At 43.2% G+C, this 14698-nt stretch overlaps 1 protein-coding gene across 8 annotated transcripts; it reads right to left on the bottom strand.

Moving 5' to 3' along the window:
* Positions 1-6658: 6658 nt before the first annotated feature.
* On the bottom strand, positions 6659-14439 carry zgc:162396 (uncharacterized protein LOC555292 homolog). Of its 8 annotated transcripts, none has more exons than XM_035522891.1 (8): positions 14333-14439; positions 12576-12703; positions 10952-11136; positions 10283-10443; positions 9702-9915; positions 8834-8934; positions 7198-7335; positions 6659-6966 (listed from the first exon to the last, which is right to left on the bottom strand). In XM_035522891.1, exons 2-8 carry the CDS (start codon positions 12601-12603, stop codon positions 6876-6878), a joined length of 918 nt encoding a protein of 305 aa, XP_035378784.1. In that variant the 5' UTR covers positions 12604-12703; positions 14333-14439; the 3' UTR covers positions 6659-6875. The 8 variants fall into 8 exon arrangements, with proteins under 8 accessions (XP_035378784.1, XP_035378787.1, XP_026888874.2 ...); XM_035522894.1 differs by lacking the exon at positions 12576-12703 and adding an exon at positions 11598-11630 and having other exon boundaries at positions 10952-11084; XM_027033073.2 differs by lacking the exon at positions 12576-12703 and having other exon boundaries at positions 10952-11184.
* Positions 14440-14698: the final 259 nt, after the last annotated feature.

The raw sequence follows: 14698 nt of genomic DNA, 5'->3' as shown, positions 1-14698 counted from the left end.
TCTGACACAGCAGAAAGAAAAATTTATAATATGGATCTTATTGAGCTTTAAGCCAATTAGACAAATCTTCCCATATTCCATCTGTGATCTGAGGAGTCTCTGTCTGTCATCACCCAAAATGTTTTCGCAAATAACACTTAAAGATGCAAATGGAGTCCGAAAAAGTGAAATCTTACAGACACTGTTGAGGAAGGTGCGTTCACATATGTAATATTCCAGCCAGAGTGAATTTCTGGTCACAGGCATGAGCATATTTCACAGGAACACAGAAACATCACATCCCCATGTGGTTCCTAGATTTTTCCCACATTCCAGTAATTTTATTAAGTACACTTTAAATAGAAAATATTAGATGCAGCCTCAAGAATTACTTAAAGAAAATAGCTGGTTCAGTATATATAAGCCCAAAGTTACTTACAAACTAGGCAAAGTCTGGAATATGCCTAACAATCTGTAATATGGGCCCAAACCCAGGTCAGACAGGCGATGACACCCACAGCCTACTGGGTGAGCAACCACGCTCTAATGATGGTGGGACTGTGTGTAAAACATTTAGATTGTAGAACCAGTGAAACAAGAAAAGGTAACCTCAGCCACTTTGTTGCACGGTAAACAAATACCTACTAGACTGCGGCAGCTATAAAACTACCTGTGCATATATTGTGTTTCAAATGAATAGAGGATGACAAAACTAGAGGAAAAAACACCACACCAAGCATGGGAAAAGGAAGAACCAAAAGATGCCATTGGAAGAATGGCAGACCCGATGTACTGGGAAAAACCATACAAACACTTCCCAAACAAAACCAGGAAACAGGGAGGAACTGTAATGGCTAAAGGGAGCTTTGGGAGAGAGACAGATTTGAGGGGGAAAACTGGAGAGGGGAAGGGACGTGTAAAAATATGGACACCCTCGCAGCGCAGAAGTGAGGTGTAGCACGAGGGCTCACAGACCTCAATACCCAAAGTTACCAGCTAGGAGCTTGGCTCAGAACTTTGGCAACGACTCAGGACTGGGTGACTGGGTCACTGGGCTTATATAGGTCCAGCCCAGCTGTTGGGCGTTAAGCCTGATTAGTGGTGTGCCTGACTCAAGGCCTCCCTCTGGTAGGAGCCACAAAATCCCACCAAATCCAGCCACACAATCCCACAGAAAAGCCCGAATAAGGCCACGGTCCAGGATGTGATAGGAGGGGACCCAGGACTGCTCCTCGGACCTGTATTCCTTCCAGTCCATCAGATATTGGACCCCACCACGAACCCACTAGACGTCCAAGAGATGCTTGACAGTGTATGCCAGCGCACCATCCACCATGTGCGGACCCGGCAGGTCGGAGGGGCCCACCAAACACAATACGGGCCTAAGGCGAGACACGTGGGAAGTGGGGTGGACCCTCAGCAAAAGGAGAAGGGCAAGGCGATAAGAGACAGGGTTTATGTGGTGAAGGATCTTGAATGACCTGATGTAGCGAGGATCGAGTTTGTGGCGATTCCCACACAAAGGCAAGTCCTTGGCCAATAGCCAAATCCGCTGCCCAGGCCGATAAGTCGGCACTGGTCACCGTCTCTTGTTGGCATAACGTTTTTGAGCAGCAGCAGCAGATAAAAGTGCCCTTCACCAGGCTAAGCGGCAGCACGTGACTGTCTGCTCAGCAGACCAAACACCCACATTGGCCTCTTGGTTGGGAAGCGTAGTGGAACATACCCATACTGGTGAGTGCCACAGGGTACCATAATAGGTGCTCAGACCAAGAGGATGGACAGGAAGAGGCCAGAGAGCAGAAAGGGCACTCCAAGTCCTGATTAACCCTTTTGGTCTGGTCATTGGATTGGGGATGGAAGCCGGAGGACAAGCTGGCTTCTGCCCCCAACAACCAACAGAAGGCCCCCCAGAACCGGCTGGCGAATTGAGGCCCGTGGTCGAACACAATGTTGCTAGGCAGCCCATGAAGACGGACCACCTGGGTAAGCAATAACTTAACTGTCTCCTTCCCAGATGGCAGTTTTGGCATTGCAAAGAAGCAGCCAGCCTTGGAGAACCTGTCCATGACCACCAAAATCACCATTATTGCCTCTTGATGGGGGCAGCCCTGTAATAAAGTCGAGAGACAGGTGAGACCAAGGATGCGAAGGCACAGCCAGTGGGTGCAACAGACCAGTGGGCCTTGTCCTGGGGCTGTTGCACTGAGCACAGGTGCGACAGGAGTTCACAAATGCTTGGACGTCAGGTTCCATGCGTGGCCACCAAAACCGCTGACGGAGAAACTCGAGCATCTGTGTGACTCTTGGGTGTGCCAAAAAGGGGGCTGCATGTCCCCACTTGAGGACCTGAGCTCTAACCACCTTGGGTACACACAACCGCCCCAGAGGGCCTCCACCTGGGTTCAGCAAGAAGGGCCTGATGTACTGCTTTCCCAACCCCTCACAGGATTGGCGTTACGACGCGGGCCCTGGGGATAACGGCCGATGGTGGAGCAGAAGAAGGCGAGGATTCCCACTGGCAGGATAGGGCATCCGGTTTAGCGTTCTTAGTGCCCGGCCAGTATGTTAAAGTAAAATCAAACTGGGCAAAGAACAGTCCCCATCTGGCTTGGTGCAGATTAAAGCACTTGGCCTGCTGTATGTAAGCCAAGTTGTTGTGGACCCTCCAGACCAGGAAGAGGTGTTTTGCCCCTCCAACCAGTGCCTCCACTCCTCAAGCACAAGCTTGACCGCAAGTAATTCATGGTTGCCCGTGTTGTGATTGCTTTCTGCTGGGGACAGACGGCAAGAGAAGTGGGCACAGGGATGCGGTTTTTTTGGTCCTCTCCTGATCGCTGGGAGAGAACTGCACCAACGCCCACCTCAGATGCGTCCACCCCAGTGATAAACGGAAGCTCTGCATCAGGGAGCCAAAGAATAGTAGCCGCGATAGTAGGCTACCATTCAAATACCTGCTGGGCTTCGGTGGACCAGCAGAACCAACCAGATGCCTTCCTGGTCAACGCGGTCAGTGGGGCTGCAACTGTGCTAAAGTTCTTCATGAACCTGCGGTAAAGGTTTGTGAAGCCCAGGAAGGGTTGGATCAGATGCACCGAGGTGGGTCTAGGCCAGTTCTCCACAGCCCATCCCTTGGCTGGGTCCATGCATAACACGTTGTGGGAGACAATTAAGCCCAAAAAGGAGATGGTTTGTGCATAGAATGTGAACTTCTCCATCTTGATGAAAAGGTGGTTCTTGAGCAGGAGCTGGAGGACCCGCTTAACATGGGCAACATGTTCGTCTACCATTTGGCTGTAGATCAATATGTTGTCTAAGTAGACGAACACATACCTGTCAAGGGCTTCCCTTAAGACCTCACTAATGTACCTTTGCAAGACGGCGGGTGCGTTCATCAACCCAAGTGGCCTGACGAGGTATTCGTAGTGCCCAGAGGGAGTGACGAACGCCGTCTTCCGTTCATCTCCCTTCCAGATTCTCACCAAGTTGTAGGCACTGCACAGGTCCAGTTTAGTAAAAACGGAGGCCTACTACAGTGTCTCGAATGCTGACGTCATGAGGGGCAATGGATAGCGGTCCTTGATGGTGATTTTGTTAAGGCCACAGTAGTCTATACAGAGGCATAGCCCACCGTCCTTCTTCCCGACAAAGTGTGTGGGCCAACTTGCAACATGACTAGATGAGTCTGGTGGCTAACAAGCCCTGGCTCAAGGGACCGACCATCTATGGTGGCAGTGAGTAAGGGTTCGTCCAGTGGGACCAGTAACTTGTTGGCTAACCCAGCGTCGAGAAAGTTGCCCGCTGCTCCTGAGTCCACGAATGCCTGGAGGTGTATTTCAGGGAGACGTGTTTCCTCAAGCAATTGTAGTACTGAACAACAACCCTTGAGCTCGGAGAGGACTGGTTGAGTCCATCAGAGGTCCTCCCTCCCCTGATAGATGTTGTCTTTTCTGTGGAGCTCAGGACAAGTTGGGCAGAGATGACCTAAGCTTCCACAGTATGGATACCTCTCCTCCCACATCCGAGCATCGCGCTTACTTTGGAAAAGGCGGGTGTGTCTGAGTTGCGTTGGCTGGGATCTGGACTCCCCTGCTTGTCAGGCACATGAACAGGGCTAAGGGCACGTGGAGCTCTGCAAGAGCCTCGAATGATCTCTGGTCTCTGTGCTCTGCACCTCTCCCATATGTGATTGTCAATTCGCAATACCAGATCGATCAGGTCATTGAGAGAGTCAGGAGTATCTCAGTAGACCAGTTTGTCTTTAAGCTCCTCGCTGAGGCCCTGATGGAAAGTGGTCATCAGCGCTGTGGGGTTCCATCCACTCTCGGCCACCACAGTGCAGAATTGAATAGCATAATCAGCCACCACTCTTTTGCCCTGACATATATTAAGGAGACAGGAAGCCATCTCCTCTCCAGCAACCAGATGGTGAAAAGTTCGCAGTGGAACATACATCTGTTTGGTGCTCCCAGACCGAGGTGGCCCATGCCAGAGCCCGTCCAGTCAGAAGGGAGATGATGTGCGCCACCTTTGCTCACTCAGTGGGGAACCAAAAGGGCTGCTGCTCGAAAGCCAGTGAGCATTGAAGGAGGAACCTCCTACAACCTCCTGCCTCACCGGCATAGCGCTCAGGGGTAGGGAGTATTGGCTCTGAACGTGTGGTGGGCATTATTTGGACTGGCTCTGCTGCTACTGCAGCCCCAGCTGCCTCCTGACTAGGGGCAGCCGAGCATGGGAAAAGGGAGAACTGAGGATGCCATGGGAAGAATGGGAGCCCATTCTTCCCTTGCCCTGGGGAAAACCAAACTAAAACTTCCCAAACAAAGCCAGAAAACAGGGAGGAACTGCAATGGCTAAGGGGAGCTTGGGGAGAGAGACAGACTTGAGGGGGAAAACTGGAGAGGGGAAGGGACGTGTAAAAATATGGACACCCTCGCAGCGCAGAAGTGAGGTGTAGCACGAGGGCTCACAGAGCTCAATACCCGAAGTTACCAGCTAGGAGCTTGGCTCAGAACTTTGGCAAAGACCCAGCACTGAGTGACTGGGTCACTGGGCTTATATAAGGTCTAGCCCAGCTGTTGGGCATTAAGCCTTAGCGGTGTGCCTGACTCAAGGCCTAACTCTGGTGGCCGGAGGACCCCTTGGCCTGGCACCGACCCTTACACAATCACACAAAGAACACACATTTTTATACAGTTTTCAGAACTGATTATGCAATCGCCCCACCTTCTTTAAATACTAGTGTTTGAAATCTCCACCACTACATTCAAACATTATTCAATATATGTAAATTGAGACGCAGCATTAAGTAAGTTGAAACCAATATGTCCCACAGGAGGATTTTCCTTGTTTTTAAAGGAAGGATGATGTTGATTCACACTACCAAACAACTGCAAGATAAAGTCTTTCTCCTGCTACTCTCTGTCCTTGGTAAGACAATAAATCTTGCTTTTCCACAGAATATCTTACAGTCTTGTAGCAAAGATGATCTTTTCCCAGTACTAATGACGATATTTTTCATGGGAACACTTCAGAGTGATCTGCCTTAGGCTTGCAAAGAGGCCTTGAAACCTCCTGTATCAGAGCGTCTGTTCTGCAATTACAGACTCAAAATGGTCTGATCCTAAAATATCCCAAAACATTTTATTACTTTATTTATACAATTATCCAGTTCTGCTACCATTAACTCCAAATGTAAGGTGTGTTATTAAAAAACGGTGTTCTCATTCAAACCACCTGGTGTTCACTGCAGTAATATTGTTTCTTTTGGTTCATCTTGTGATGTCCTGGCCTTAGTCCAAGACCTGACACAGAGGCCTTCTGAGACTGTACACTGAAGCTGCTGGAGCCTCTTCTCTACATAATCCAGTTTATTTTAGACTAGCTGCATTCTTCTGCTAACAATATCATTTTATTACCTCACCCTCTACAACATGTTTGTAAAATCTGTTATGACTCAATTGGGAGGGTGAGATCAGTATTACCTTGGCAAATCAAGATTTCATGAAATGAAATATGAAGATGCAGAATGTCATTATGATTACAAAAAAAATCTACCTTATAATTAAATTTATTTGACTAAAAGACATGGCTTATGCTGGTGGGGGACTTTTGTTTTGCAAGGTCCTTTCCCACATTCTTCTTATTGGTAGTTAGTTAATATAGTTAAATAGATTAGTATTGTCACACACCATATAATGTACCGTAGTCAATTATATGACTGGATTGCTAATCAAGCATCTTCTCTTCATGTTTAAGTGTTACGGGAGAGGATTTAGCAGACACAAGAGCTTGTTCTGTTTCACCGAAGACTGTTTTATTTCTTTTATCGGGCAAACATGACTGTGAGCTAAGATGCTCTGTACAAAAGAAGAGATTTACATGCATTACTCAGGTAGCTCTTCATTGTCAGTGGATGATGTGCCTTTGACTTTGTGCAAGCTCTTCTGTACATGAGGTAGTAAAATACCAGATGGATTGTTTATGATCCTCCCACAAGGGTAGATTGTTTATGCCAGTAAAATTAGAAACAGACATATAAACCCTTACAGCAACACCTTGAAAAGAATTTGACACACCTCCCCAAAGCTATTGCACTTTTGTTTGTAAATACAAAGGAATACATTGAGAAATTATGATAATCTATCCTTCTAAAGATAGTATATACACAAAGACACACTTAAAATGTGAAGCTGTTAATTATGCAGCCTTTTTATTTTTCCAAAATTGTACATTGTGCAATTTACATTTCTATGATTTCATACTTTAAAGATGAAAACATTGTGATGAAAAATAGGATAAATGACAGATTATCTGTATGTGATAACTGTAAAACCATAAACAACAACTGCAGTAATAATACAAATATCCTATGTTTTAAAAATCTTTGGTTAGAGTTAGTGTGGTTTACAAGCTAGTACACAGTAGTAGTCTGTGCTGACCTCCATCTCAGTATCAGGGGATGACACACCCATTTCCTCCAGAAGCCTGGAACAATAGGATGAGCACTTAGTTTAAAAACTATCTGAAAGTGTGCTCAAAAATATGTAACCATGCAGTGTAAACAAACTTCTTTAGAAAGAATAAATTGAATTGTAATTTATTGTGGAGTATATTAGTGTTAGTGTATATGTAGACACACATACATCCACACCAAGTTTAAGTTGAGGATATCCCCATGTTTCAATAACACTTTATTTAAATGAAACCCCAGATTACCGCATCTTTGCTGACTCTAGTAGGGCAGTGGCTGCTTGTGGCTCTGTCCTTAGGTACGTCTGGTACATGGAGAATGTCTCCACAAGGCCCAGTGCAGCGTTAATGCTCATCTGCATCTTCACTGGAATGCATTCAATCCTTACCAAGACACAGGATTTAACCTTAAGACAAATGTTTTCACCATAATAGCAGTTGAGATTCTTACAGTACCGAGGGGTACGTTTAAAAAATGGAAGTTTTTTTTAAACATTCAACTGCATTATTTTAATAAGGAAAATTGCCATTATAACATATTTAACATTACTTTTTTGACATAAATCCAAGTTAGCTGCTGTCAAATAAGTCTGTCAGGGTCTATTTTTAATCAGGTGTTTCTGGCTATTTACCGAACCAAAGTCCTGCTGTGCTATAGTAGTAAATGAAAGAAGAAGAATATTACATATTATTTCTCCAAAAGCACTCACCCTTAGGGGAGACCTAAATGGCAGGATGGAAATTTGGATTAAAAGACAAACCAACTAAAGAACCAAAAAGGCCTTAATGCTTTATTGCATTAGAACTTAATCTGCTCTAACTAGGAGGCATGTTCTTCTCAGTATCAGAGACTTCTGCAGCAGAATATAATGCTCATCAAGGCTAAAGCACACCAAGCACTTAAACCAAGACAGTCCAAGACTGAACCTACACATTCAAATCCTGCATTTACATATCAGAATTAGAACAGCTCTGTACAGAGAAGCCTGTCATGCTGCAGTAAAAACATGAGTGACTATAAACTGCACTGATAATATCCTATAATGTAGGAAACAAAAATCTATACATACATCAGGTGAAATAAGTATTGAACACGTCACCAGTTTTCTAGCAAATATATTTCTAAAGACATGAAATTCTCACCAGATGTTGGTAACAACCCATCCAATCCACACATGCAAAGAAATCAAACCATAATGTCCATAAATTAAGTTGTGTGTAATAATGAGAAATGACACAGGGAAAAAGTATTGAACATGCTTACTGCAATTTATTTAATACTTCATACAATAGCCTTTGTTGGTGATGGCAGCTTCAAGACACCTCCTGAGAAACTAGTCGCGTGCATTGTTCAGGTGTGATTTTGGCCCATTCTTCCACACAGTCTTCAAATCCTAAAGGTTCCATGGGCTCCTTCTATGAACTCTAAGCTTTAGTTCCTTCCATAGATTTTCAATTGGATTGAGGTCAGGTGATTGGCTGGGCCATTCTAGCAGCTTTATTTTCTTTCTGAAACCAATTGAGAGTTTCCTTGGTTGTACGTTTGGGTTTTACCCATTTTGAGATGTTTCTTGTGTGGCACCTTGATAATGAGACACTTTTTTATAGGCCACCAGTCGAACCAGCTGATATTAATTTGCACTAAGTGGCAGGATTCCTAATTACTAATAGATTTCAGCTGCTCTCTTTCTTCATGACAAATTATGGACATCTATGGTTTGATTTCTTTGCATGTGTAGATTGGATGGGTTGCTACTGTCGTCTGGTAAGAAATTCATGTCAATAGCACCTTTAGAAATATATTTACTTAGAAAACTCGTGCTGTGTTCACTAATTATTTCACCTGCTGTATGTGCATATTAGACCTCATGTTTAGAGATACCTCTCTTTGTCAGGGAAGGGTATTGCTTTAAATAAGTCCTCCAGTTTACTGTTGGCTACTGCTACCCGAGTGTTCCTGTAGGGCATGAGGGCCTTCATCACCTGAAGAAATGCAAACACAAATATTAGTGCACCTTGCACACCACTTTCTTTCTTTTATTTATTTGTTTGTCAGTCAATGCAAAACATCCTAAATTACTTGCTATAAACGCAGTTGAATCACTGATACAAATCTTTGCACCTCACCACGCTAATTAAATGTACGATTAGGCATTAGACGGGCTTTCCTAGCCAAACTTTATTATTCAAGCTGAAGCTTATTCATTTCACATAAGGCTAAATACACGTCTGTTCCTACTCATCTTTACTGATTTCTTGAATTATCTAGATAATCCTTCCTCCCCTGCATGGAGCATCACCCAGAGGTATCACACCATCAGAGTATACAGTAGAGTGCACTGAAGCAGAGTCAGGAATATTGAGTGCAGCAGCAGGTTTCTGATCTTCACTCAGAGCATTCTGTATCACATCACCTCTTTCCCACTTGGTGTATTTGTCACCCACTCACCCACAAGACCAATCCTAAACAGTCTACTCTATAGCACACTTTACCTTTAAGAAAATACTTTGGAAAATCTGTTTTTCACTGACTAAACAACTAACATGTTTAACATACAGCTGTTAAACAGCAGAGCACTTAAAACAGACTGTCATGCAAACGCATTACGGGCCATTAATATGTTATGCTCATGGGAACCCACCAAGGGTTGGGTTCTCCAGCCATTATGAGCCAGACCCAGTTTCCCTTGTGGAATTCAGGAAGGATCTGCAGCCAGCCTGTGCACGCACACACCACCGCAGGTCCTCACCTCTGCATAGATGTTCTTAAGCCTATCACCACAGGAGCCATGATGCAGGCTGAAGTGTTCAGTGTAACCCAGCAGGGCCATGCAACCACTGGGCTTCAGCACACGGTCAGCTTCCTTGAGAAAACGCTCCGCATTGAACCAGTGAGCTGCCGACGCCGCTGTCAGCAGGTCCACGGAGCCGTCGGGGAATGGCAGCTCCTCCGCTGTGCCGGCTCTGTCACGTAAACATCACGTGAGCCATGCCATACACAACTTATAGCAGTACATAGTAGCATGAAATCTCCCAAGTCCTTCAACCAGGATACTTTGTTATTCCACTTTTCCACATTTTATTACACATTGCTGTACCATATTAATTTAAACAAAGCTTTATGAAAGTAATGATTGCATGCTAGCTCTAGCTGAGCCTGAGATGTGTCCCCACAGCCTGAGGTCTGGCACAGGGAGCGAATCTATGACAAGAAAAGAGTTTGTGCAAGTGAAAACTTGCTGTTTTAACAAGTTTGCAGTGCACACTTTGCAAGTAATTGCAATTCTCTTATTTACACTTCTGCAACTATGCAATAGCCTTTCTAACTGACCTGTAGGTGATGTTGTCCAACCCTGGTATTGCCCTGGCTTCCTGCACCTGCTGCTCACTGACGTCAATGCCCACCAGCTTCTGAAAGTGCGGGGCAAACAGACGAGTGTTCTGGCCCGTCCCACACCCAAGGTCCACAGCCAGCTCATGGGGAGGTCCTTTCTAACTCACAAACCACCACCACAAAACAGCAATGAAGAAAACACATTTACAAAGGGTTAATGAGTAACAGGCCGCCTAAGGATTACAGATTAAAGATCAGGACAAGCTTAATGTTTATGAAAAGAGTAAATACAGGCTAAACAATAAAAGAGAGAACCATTTGTGTGTGTATTCAACTAGCAATTAAATATGTTCCACAAAAAATTTTAATTTAACATTTTTACAAAAAATAAAAATTTAAAATTGGTGTCAATCTGCATTCTGTGACAGTGAAATGCAGGGCTCACTGAGTTCAGGGAGCTGCACTGACACCTCTCACTGATGTCATGAAGCTTCCAAGAAGCTGGTGATTTTACTTAGGTGTGATAACACAGGAGTTAGAACACTAAATGCATTACTGGTTTTTGCCCTGAAAGAAGGCATTTGAGACACAACTCGATGTGGTCAGACTGAAACCGTGGTAAGCACTACAGAGAACAGCGAAAATATAAATACATATTTGGCCTACCTTTTTGTCCAGGTACTGCAGGACAAGTTCCTTCACCTCGTTGGGAGGAGTTAGGCGATATTTCTGATAAAGGGTAGCATGATGTTTCTCCTCAAATAGCCTGTACGTCATGGCAGGCACGTCTCCCGTGGTCCTATACACCAGTGACTCAGCAGTCAACCATGATCCCTTGTCCTTCTGAGACTCTTGTTAAACATTATTTCATGGTAACAAGGGTAGACGTGGCTTGCTTGCTAAAACATCATTAAAACGGACATATAGGATGAAAAAGCATGCATTGAACTTCTACAGGAAAAAAAAAACAAAACAAAACAAAATTCTAACGTTAAGCTGTTTTTAGAGGCCAGTGTAACTACACAGTAAACTTTAAACTGTCACAAACAGCCTTGCCCTTCTATCAGAATGAATCAGATGGCATGTAGCATCATATGTAACCAAGTTGGAAAGCCTAGATGTAGTTTTGCCAACAGGTCAGCATATGAGATCATTACCATGTGACATCACACTCAGTGTACTGCCAATAACAGATCTTGCAGCACAGCGAAAACGAATGATGGGTCTTTCACAGGGTAAGAGTATGAAGAAGGAAGCACGCAGACAATGAGGAATAGCACTGGTCTGCATGCAGCAACACAAGAACACTTACTTCTTATTTCTCCTGTCACTTTAATGTACAGACCTGCAAAGGACCTGTTATTGCATTTTAATGAATTGTGCACTATAAATTAAAGATGTTAAATAGTAGAATTTATTCCATAAATCACATCAGTGTTGTATTGTTTGACTTCCTTGTTCTAGACTACTTCCTTGCATAACTGTGCTAGACTCAGCGGAGAGAAAGACTAGACAGTTGTGAATATGGCTTTCTGGCTTGTGTTTGTGTGCATGCTTCAGCACAGGGGCATAACCAGTACAGATGGTAAGTCTCATCTTTCTCTATGAAGACCTCTGTGAAACATATGAAACAAAATAAGAAATTAAGATACAGGTGGTGCATGCTGATTTGTGTGTGTCTATGTGATGAGCACAAAAATGTTTTTCAGTGTTGTTTTCACTTTGGCTTAGACATAAATTTGTTCACTTAAATAAGTGGGCAAATATTCTAGACTTTATCCCCGGATTAGTTTAGTATCTTTATTAATGTGTTTGTAGCACATTTTACACTGGCAACCTCTATAGCTACTAGAGTTCCATTCTAGCCAACTGGAGACACTGCCCAGTGACGGGATGAAAAATATGCGCAAAAAATCTTTATATTAAAATCTTTTTATTAAAAAAATGGTTTGAGCCATTAAAGTCACTTTGAAGAAAACTATTTGGTTAGGGTTAGGGTCAGGATTAGGGCCAGGGTGAGGGTCAGGATTAGGTTTTGGGTTGAGATTAACATTGGGGTTAGGGTCAGGTTTTTGGTTGAGGTTAAGGATGCAGTTAGGATTAAGTGTTGGGCTGAGGTTAAGGTTTGATAGCTGGTGTCTGACCATTGAACTGTCCACTTGTGAGTAAAGTTGTGAGTTGACTGTAATTTTAGCCAAACTATTTAGGATTCATTTATGACAATGTTACAGATACTCTGTTAAGAGTTTTTTAGTCATCAATAAAGCACAACTCAAAAATGAAGTGTTACCATTTTCTTGGATCATAGTGGAGTCCATTCCTTGTCATCGAATTTCTTCATGAAATTCATGAACATGGCGTACCAGTACAGCAATCCATTTTGCCATCAGATCTGATCACTTATAATGTACTTCTGGCCTACGGTACATTATGTGTCTCATATCAACTATAACGTAATCTGTGCATGATCTTAGCCTACCATATAAACTAAGCGCAGTGTTTTTCTTTGGGCAGTGTACAATATATAAAAGACCTTTATTTAATTGTTCTATTCAGTGTGAACAAACACAGGCAGGGCTGGTAATCTCATCTCTTTTTGTCCGTGTGTGTTGGTAGGCTTTTTGCAGGTTTAGCAAATAACTTTTAAGATATGTAGCTCTTCCACTTAATGAACAAATTCGGTCACATGTGGCCTACACATGGGAGCCCTTTAACAGTTCAATGGGCTTGTGAACTCTAGCAAGGAGAAACCATGAGCATGTACGTGCTTCACCTACTGTATTTTATCTCTAAAACTTACATTTCCAAAATAGGTCTCTCCGTTCTGCAAGTCTAATGCATAATGATGCAGTCAGTGACATTTTGGAAAGAGTGCCTCGTCTGTCACTTTGCCTGCACGGGTCACATTTTTGCTTTTGCTTATATAGATATTTCTGTCAGTCTAAGATTTTACTATTTTATTTTTCTTTCAGTCCTGTATTTTTAACCAAAACTATGCATAAATTGCAAATATTGTCTGATATTTGACTTTAAACATCACAACCAAAAATGCATGTATTAAATGTATGAAATGTATTATCTACCCCATTTAAACATAATTTCATTGTCAATATGATGCTTTTCCATGTGCTAAAGGGTTGAAACAGAAACAGCTTGGATGAAAAAATGAAAGTCAAAATAGTATTAAAATATCATCTATTTCCCAATGTATACACTTAAATGAAAATGTGATTTAGTATATGAAGTTAGTAGGATCCTCCACCACCTCATCAATAGCCTCTAGCCAAAGGACCAGTACTGTCCAGAAACCTTTGCTTGTGTTATTAGCACACCACTCCTCCACTGCTGTGCCTGATGGGTTCATGGGTTGCTGGGTTCATACCAGTGCAGCAGCCAGTACCACACCAGTACAAATGTCAGTGTCCCTGTACTGAGAATGATCGATCATGCAAAGAAATCGGACAAATAATCAGCATAATCAGAACCTGATCAGTAATAGGGTAGAGATGGCTGGTTTCTAACGGTACCCCTTTAACACGCAGCTGCAAGTCATCTCTGAGCTATGCTAGGTCTGTCCTTCATAACAGAGGCACCTACCTCTTTGTTATTAACACATTATTGGTTGAGAAAGTGTAGCTACAAATCTGAATACGCGGCTAATCAGAGACACCGATAAGTGTAGTTTTGCGCAAACACGCATATCACCAGCACACTCATTCACAAAGGAACAGTAATCTAGGCCTGAACTTATTACACAGAACAGTGGCACAGGTCAGATCAGAAACAAATCGCTAAAAAGTTCAAAGTAAAAACTCTTTAGAAAATCGTACCCAAAAATATTACCAAAACGGCCCCTACACGGTCGATTCAACACAAGCACATAGGCAGAATAAAGGCAGAATAAAGTCAGAATATAGATGAAGCTTCGCAACCAAACACCTCCGCCCCCCGCTCCCCTTAAACGCCTTTACTCCACAGTTTACTGTAAGAATATGACCTTCATGCACCATCTCTAATTTAATGTAACTCTACATAAGCCGTCCGTACCTCTTTTCAGTGTAACAGCTCTACCAGAGACAGAAATCAACTCAACTTTCCCTTTAAAAGCTTGATTCAGCAACACTATGTGCAACTCGCTGCCATTTAACGTCCTACGTGATAATACCGTAAACTCCAGAACTAAGTGGCAGATACCAAATTATCCCTAAATACTGCGCACCACCATGTTAAGGGCCTTACACCCAGAGGTGGGTAGAGTAGTCAAAAACTGCACTCACGTAAAAGTAACGTTTCTAGAAAATAACAAGTACTCAAGTAGATGTAAAAGTAGTCATTTAAATTATTACTTAAGTAAAAGTAATAAAGTATCTCTTAAAAAGACCATTAAATGATTAATGTATCTTGATTAAGTAT

Source organism: Electrophorus electricus, chromosome 25 (genome assembly GCF_013358815.1).
Source record: "Electrophorus electricus isolate fEleEle1 chromosome 25, fEleEle1.pri, whole genome shotgun sequence".
In the NCBI taxonomy this organism is placed as follows: Eukaryota; Metazoa; Chordata; class Actinopteri; order Gymnotiformes; family Gymnotidae; genus Electrophorus; species Electrophorus electricus.
This window is presented reverse-complemented; position numbering and strand designations above follow the sequence as displayed.